We start from the raw sequence: 7,446 nt of genomic DNA on the forward strand, positions 1-7,446 counted from the left end.
TGGCAGTACTCGCCCGCAGGACTCATTACCATAGAGGCAGCGGCAATATTAATACGTAAGAAATGTTACCTTCCAGACTGCGCACAATGTACTTCGCCTCGAAGTCCTGGCATGCGGCGAGGAGCTTTGTGATAATTGATACCTTCTTTGCCTGGGACTGTGGGAGAGGGAATGGTACTAAGTCTTTGAGAACTTGTACAGGCATGAGGAACAAACCGAATGTCCAGATGACAATGCAACCTCCCGTAAGTCGAAAGGAACTGTAAGAGGCTTGGGTTTAAAGAGCGTCTTCTGACTGTTTTTGGAGTTCTGTGAATGGTGTAAGCTCGTGGTCAAGGTTAAGGAGAGTAATGGCCGAGCACCATTGCCACGAGCCCGAGATCGCCTTCTTTCTTGAGGTCTGCTTTGACTGTTGCAAGGCCGCCGCGTCCTGTGGACTCGCTGATGGCTTTGATGAGCAGGCTCTCGCCGATACCCAGTCCAACACCAACATAATCTGGGCTTAGCTACGTCTCTTAGCACACGAGAATAAAATTATCAAATAGAAAAGAACTTACGCGGTTTATGCACAGGTATACAGACTGTCTGCGAGATGGCAGACCGAAAAGAGAAATGAAAACCACCAGCACCGAAGTCTGCACGCCTCTTCCTCCGATGGTCTGTAGTCGAGGACCGCCAGGTGTCGATGGGCGCGTGCTGGGAGTTTGACGGCCGCTTGGTGTCTCGTTCCTTTTCTCTCCCCTTTCTCTGCTCTCCACTACAAGTCGGAATACGCTGTGACTTCGACTACTCCGCTCATTCCGGTCAGTGCTAGTTGTCCTTCTGTTCCTTTCTCCTCGCTCAAGGACTTCTTTGACGCTCTTCGAGCTTGTCACGGCTTCTTCTCGAAGCGGTACTAGAATACCCGAACCCTGAATTTGAACGGGCTGAGCAGCAGACATTGAAGGTGGCGCGAGTAGGTCATATATCGTTTCATCGTAAATTTCGAGGTAAGAACACCAAAGAAGATATTCACGAGTGGGTGTGCGGCGGATGTAACCAGGAAAGCGGCAAAGGATCTATGGCGCAAACGTGAGATCGACTGGCCGGACATTAGGTTCGGAACAATATCTAGGCCTACCAAAATTCCAAGCTTTCAGGAGCGTGCGACTATCCTTTCCAAAAAGGAAATTTCACCACTAACCTCCGATTCGCTCTTCAGTAAACGACCACCACTTACCTTCTTATACTTGGCACTGGAGCAGTTGCAGACGCACTGGCTACGGGCATCAAGCAGACAGGTGAGTGCCTGACTTTGATTTGAGCATGACCCTTCCTCCACTTTCTTGATGTTTCTTTGGCACTTGTCAGAGGCTGGTTGTGAGCCCCGCACCGTGGCGAGGTTGTGAAGCTCGGTACGGCCGTTTGCCCCGAAGCTGAGTGACCACCGCGCGGACCAAGGCCACACAGCTTGGCAGTCGCACAGGCTTGGTGCGGCTGCTTGTCCCCAAGGCAAGCGCGCTGCTTGGCCTCGCGCACTGCACTTGGCCATTGCAGAAGCTCGGTACGGCCGTTTGCCCCGAAGCTACCTGCACGGCCTTTTGCGCTTGCCCTTTGCTGTTGAATTTTATTTGGCCTATTTGAAGCCTGCCCTTACTTTGAAGCCTCTGACAAATTTGGGTGTAGTGAATTGAGATGGTCGCAAGTTTGACTGCTGAATGCGGTTCAGAGGCCACGCGTGAGTAGCCGCGCTGAGTTGTTTCTTGACTCACAACTTTCCCGATGCCAACAGGGCTTGCCGTAGAGGCTGTGGTGAGTCGGTGGTAGGTTAAGTCCTCAGCCTTGATGCCTGCAGCTCATGGACGATTGCAATTGACAGCTTCCCACCACTTCAGGACGGCGCGGCTCCGAGGGCTGGCATACAGGGCTTCTCTACTGAGGGTATGTCCCTTGAGCAGGTAGCCCTCTTGCGCCATGAGTCAAATCAAGATCAAAACCGCGACCCAGAAGTGGAGGAGCTTTTGAAGGGCGCAGTGCACGGTGGCCCCAAGTCAGAGGTGCCTCGCACATCAGATGCTTATGAAGGGACGGGGTGAGCCATCCCTGCACGCGCGTGCCTTCAAACTCACAAGGCTTTCTCAGACCGATGAAGCGATCATTTGACAACCGATTCCCGCCGCGCGCTACCCCTGCAAAGAAGGTAAAGCTTGAGGGCGCTGCTGACCCCTCAAGTAAGGCCCTTCCTTCGCGGTCCAAGCCTGCGTACACCCCGCGTGAGCATACCAAATCCCAGGCTAAGGTGAAGAGGGATGCGAGGCGTCGTGAGCTACAGCTTCAGAGCCGCGCTCGCAAGGCTGAGGAGCTCAAGTCCAAAGGTGGCCTGGATGCGCTCACCTTTCGCACCTCCAGCACTGGCTGGCAGGGCACGAACTACGGATCCACGAAGGAAGGTAAGGAGCTCATAGCTCAGTGGGAGGACTACAGCATTCTTCTACGCCTAAAGGACTTTGATAGAGTTCCCTACTGCGGGTAGGCGTTTCATCTCCTTCATACCTCAGCCTCTGAGCCCATGTACTCTAGCTTGAAGACTCACATTAGGGACTCTCAAGGGCGGCTGTGGCTGGTGCGCACCTTTGTTGGCGAGCGTATTGAGGCGCTTCTCCCGGCATTTGAAAAGCAGGCCGCAGCATTTGTAAGCACCGTTGAAACCAACAGGAGTGGCTTTACAGAGGCTGAGATGGAGGAGAATTCAAGAGGATCTCATTGGAGTAGCATATGCGGGCATGACAGGAATTCTAAACAGGTAAGCTTCAAGATGCTTATGACCTAAGCTCTAACTCCAAGCCTTAAACAGGTGCCCACCCTCACAGCCTGGCATTCCTCAAATGCTGAGGCTGTTGACGCACTTTGGAGACCTGACGGTGCAATGTTTCAGATAAGGCAGGCCTTGCACTCCGTCCCACTGCCTGAGCCTCACACCTCCTCTAGCGCCATTATGAACCGAGTGTTTCGGGCCGAGTTTCCCCTGCTAGCAAAGAGATACGCGGACTGCTCACAAGCCCTGGGCATCAGCCCTCTTTATGGTCATTTTTTTAGCTTCTGCCTTAATTCTGCAAGAGCAGGGGTTGAGAGAGTTCACTGCAGTCCCCACGTGGACTGGAAGAATATTGCAATAGGTGTTTGCGTTGTCTTTGTATATGGTAAGCCTCTACCTCAGTCAGCTCTTTAGTTCTGATTTCAGGCAACCTAGGCAAGTTCAACAGCAAAGAGCGCTCCTGGCTTGTGATATGGGAGGCTGGTTTGATCTTGGAGATGCCGGCAGGTGTTTTTGTCATGTACCCCTCCTCCCTCTTCTTTCACTTCAACGTGGACGTTTGCGGTAGGCGGTTTACCCTGCTAGATGCAGGCTTTTGCTAATACCTTTGTCATCAGATCTTAAGCTGGTGTGCACAGACGGTAGGCCTCCTACCCCAGAAAATTCTTCTTTATTAGATGGAGGGAATGGAAGAGGGTCATGCGTTTGGTTTAACCAATCGAGCATGTTTCAGACTGCCGAGCTAGGCTTTGCAACTATTGCACAGGCTAGGGAGGCAGGAGTCCCTTGTAACTCTGATTCTTCCTCTCTTATTAGCCGAGGATTTTTTCCATTAGCTTGAAGTTATAAGGTTACCAATCCCCATCCCACAAAATTCTCGCTAGGAAGCTTTCAAATACTTCATCACATAGCTCAAAATCGCATACCAGAAAAGTGTTTCGGCGCATGACAAATGTTTTTGTCACAAATGAAAGTTTTTGTCACACTGGCAAATGTTTTCGTCATGCGAGCAAAGTTTGGTAACATTTTTGAAAGTATATTTTTGTCCAGTGGGGTCCCAGTCTGCCAAGTTAATGTCACTCTCCGTTGATCCTCATCCTCTTACTGCCTGAGCTTCAACGTCTCCTGGTGGTAGGTGGCATTTTCAATGTCATCATCATCAGTTAACGTGACGGTGGCAGCAGCCCCATAATGGGTGTTCCGCAATAATAGATACGTCATTGAGTTCCGGAGTCTGGCATTTGTCAAGTCGCTCTGATAGTTTGACTACAATGATACCCGGCTCTAGGGAGCCAGATATGACATTTCATATTTATTTGCTCTAGCAACCATGCACAGACAGTACTAACTACTAACAGCAGAGATCCTGCACTACTTATGGTTAAATCGATACCGTAAGCATCATCCGTCGCCGTGATATTAATTTTCTTCCCGGTAGTGGTGCCGCAGCTAAACTCGGCAAAAATCATTTTAGGCCACAATGGATGTGATCATTGAGCTGTAGTTAGTTAGTCCCCCTCGGCAAGATGTTTGCGATCACTAATTGCTCAGCCATTGATGTTTACAGATCCTTCGTCGTGTTTATAAAAGTCACGGTGAGTTTTAACTTTTGTCGTTGTGTTTTCTCGACATGTCCCGCGACGCTCTCAGGCTACAGTCTTCAATTAAGTCTATGGTCAATTCAATTCCTTCTGCTCGTCAGCGTACTCGTGCGCAAACCGCAGCTTTCCTGCTCGGTGCTTATCCGGAACTGCCTAGTACTCAGGACAAGGAAATCAATCGCACGCGTGCAGTTCAGCATCTCTACGAGGGAATGGCTGAACAGCGGACGCCATCACCGGTAGACGAACTTACTGCACAACGGTGTCAGGCCCAGCTCGAGAAAAGTAAGTTAAATGCGCATATGAGTATCAGGTCCAACGAGATGCTGATCATGTCACCACTAGTCGAATTTAGAGTGCCTCTTCACACTCTGGACAGAAACCAGTCAACTACTTACGTGGACCGCTCTCATTCTGAGTCAGATTGTCCTATAGACATACTTGACTCCATCAAGGCCACAATGGATGTCTCAAAGACATACCAGCACTTAGGCTGGCGTTTGTCTACTGCCCGCCGCATAGACCCGCCTCATCGACTTTTAACAACGCATGACATCAATAGCGCTTTCAAAGCTGCGAGGACGGAACATGGTTCTGGCAGAAAAACAAAGAAAGTTGCCATTGAAATCGTCAATACTGTAAGTGCTTTGATGTTTGCAAGCGGTCTGCGTAATGTGACATTAACTTGCAGGCTGTACGATTGAAAGAGAAGCAAACACGGCAACAGGCAGGTACATCTTCTGCGGGCGGATATACAAAGGAGTTAGAAACAGTCACGAGCACATTGCGCTGCTCGGACCATCCGAACCTCAGAGAGGACACGTTCTGCTGGGTCGATGCATCCCAGCCCAACACCCCGCACTATCCGCTGTGCACCCGGGACCTACAAGACTGGGCTAAATATCTGGTACGTGTATACCCACCCACCTGCGAGGATACGACATGGCGCTCATGGTTTTTAGCATGAAACTGGAGATTTAGACTTCGTCACTTTACCTAGGACACCTCATTTCAATGAAGTTCGAACGACGCGTAAAGAGCGAACTACCGTGTTGTCACCGCTCCAGAGGGTGCCCACTGAAATTATATCACCCGTTATCCATAATCATATCCACCTCTCACCCGCCACCAATGACACAATCTCCGATGGAATGTTTACGAGAGAACGAGGAGAAGGCTATACGGCTCCCCAGCCACTCAAGAGGACTTTTGCGCTCTACATGGAGAGTGACGAAGAGTCTGACGACGACGAACTTCCGCAAGGTATTGAGGACGTCCTTAGGACTGTCCATTCTCGCTACCCTGCGATGAACTTTCCCCAATATGTTGATAAACTGAAGGATCGCGGCATTTTTTATTTACCCACCGCAGCTCATTTCGGTATCAGATTCTATGAAGAGAAAGTCGGAATGTCAGAGGGATCTGCATATACCTTTCAAAGTTGTATTTGTAAATCTTACGAGAGGGCAGAACTTGCAAAGGAGAGAAGGAAAACCAAAGGGAAGAAGAAAGCACGGGCTCACGGCAACGAGAATGAAGAAAACATCCACCCTATTAGCTTTTGATCAATGTGTAGCTCGCCTGGCTTTTATTTTTGTTTGTTAATAGTCTCTACTACCACATGATAATAGAGATAACCCCCTGACGTGCAGTCGACAATAGTCGACATGCAACGTGAAGTTTATATCTAGAGGGCCAATTTTGCACATTATGTTAAAAAGAACTCGACGTACAGTCGACGATAGTCAGCATGTAACGTCGAGCCCATGTCCAGGGTCAATGTTGCACATAGTAAGTAGTAGAGAACCCCCCGGCGTGCAGTCGACGATGGTCGGCATGCAACGCCAAGTCCAGGTCAATATCGCACATTAATATGAAAAAAAGAACTCGACGTACAGTCGACGATAGTCGGCATGTAACGTCGAGCCCATGTCCAGACTCAATGTTGTATATAATAACCCCCCGGCGTGCAGTCGACGATGGTCGGCATGCAACGCCAAGTCCAGGTCAATATCGCACATTAATATGAAAAAAAGAACTCGACGTACAGTCGACGATAGTCGGCATGTAACGTCGAGCCCATGTCCAGGGTCAACGTTGCATATAATAACCCCCCGGCGTGCAGTCGACGATGGTCGGCATGCAACGCCAAGTCCAGGGTCAATGTTGCATATAATAGTAGAGAACCCCCCGGCGTGCAGTCGACGATGGTCGGCATGCAACGCTGAATCCAAGTCTCGAGTCAATGGCCTGTCACAGACAACTTGCAGTGCAGTCGACGATAGTCGACATGCAACATGCAAGTGTCTGTGCACGTCCAAGTTTGAAAGTTGAACTTGAGCGCTTGAGCATTGAAGCGGAGGTTCAATTTATTTAAATTCAAACTGCGCTGACACCCTTACGATTACATAATGTCATGCTTTGTTTGCAGGTGTTGCCATTCCAAATCTATGCGCACTTTTCCAACTTTATCGCACGAATTTCACCTTGCCAAGGGTAAATTTCGTAAAGGGGATTTCTGGCAGGTTCAAACGTACAACCTCGGGCCCGCCGTGGCTGACTAAGCGCGCCTGCGCGCCCTCTTCGCTTCCCAACGTCGTCGTTCTGAGATTGTTTATTTGCCACTTCGTCTGGGCTCCAAAGACTTAAACCTTGAAGGAGTCAGTTTGAGAGCAATCAACATGTATTAATTATGGGTATGGTATGTACAGCAGTTCAGTTCTAACTCTGTCATGCTCTCACTGTGAGTTTGCATTAACAGCATGGACAGGACGACGGTCAGTCCGAGTCTACAGAAACCGAACGGCCTTTTGAATCCAGTGTGTGACAGGCTTAACTCATATTGCGTGCGCCGTGAATGTGTCACTTCTAGACTAATTACTTCGGCTGAAATTCGCAATTCTGACTAGCGCCCGCGGCAGGCCAGCGCCCTGAAATTTACAGATTTACGAATTTACGAATTTACCAGGTGTACCGTGTTTTACTACCAGCATTTGGTGAGTCTGTCACTTAAACTCGACTTAACTCGACTTAGCTCACCCAAACCTGACT

The 7,446-nt window shown here is 49.6% G+C and overlaps 3 protein-coding genes across 3 annotated transcripts; 2 read left to right on the top strand and 1 right to left on the bottom strand.

The window, feature by feature from the left end:
- Positions 1–25: 25 nt before the first annotated feature.
- On the bottom strand, positions 26–941 carry F5891DRAFT_1207787 (ATP-dependent DNA ligase; the record flags this gene model as incomplete). The annotated part of the gene is made up of 4 exons (XM_041369087.1): positions 26–157; positions 217–309; positions 363–506; positions 558–941. The coding sequence occupies 4 exons, from the start codon at positions 939–941 to the stop codon at positions 26–28; spliced, it is 753 nt and encodes a 250-aa protein (XP_041218873.1).
- An 820-nt stretch (positions 942–1,761) lies between these two features.
- F5891DRAFT_1196628 (uncharacterized protein) lies at positions 1,762–3,635 on the top strand (the record flags this gene model as incomplete). The annotated part of the gene is made up of 7 exons (XM_041368334.1): positions 1,762–1,802; positions 1,859–2,071; positions 2,122–2,508; positions 2,560–2,782; positions 2,834–3,179; positions 3,230–3,358; positions 3,412–3,635. 7 exons carry the CDS (start codon positions 1,762–1,764, stop codon positions 3,633–3,635), a joined length of 1,563 nt encoding a protein of 520 aa, XP_041218874.1.
- A 789-nt stretch (positions 3,636–4,424) lies between these two features.
- On the top strand, positions 4,425–5,960 carry F5891DRAFT_1196629 (uncharacterized protein; the record flags this gene model as incomplete). Its single annotated transcript, XM_041368335.1, has 4 exons — positions 4,425–4,680; positions 4,741–5,033; positions 5,087–5,302; positions 5,358–5,960. The coding sequence occupies 4 exons, from the start codon at positions 4,425–4,427 to the stop codon at positions 5,958–5,960; spliced, it is 1,368 nt and encodes a 455-aa protein (XP_041218875.1).
- Between the last annotated feature and the right edge of the window lie 1,486 nt (positions 5,961–7,446).

This window comes from Suillus fuscotomentosus (assembly GCF_016647785.1).
Source record: "Suillus fuscotomentosus strain FC203 chromosome Unknown F5891scaffold_103, whole genome shotgun sequence".
In the NCBI taxonomy this organism is placed as follows: Eukaryota; Fungi; Basidiomycota; class Agaricomycetes; order Boletales; family Suillaceae; genus Suillus; species Suillus fuscotomentosus.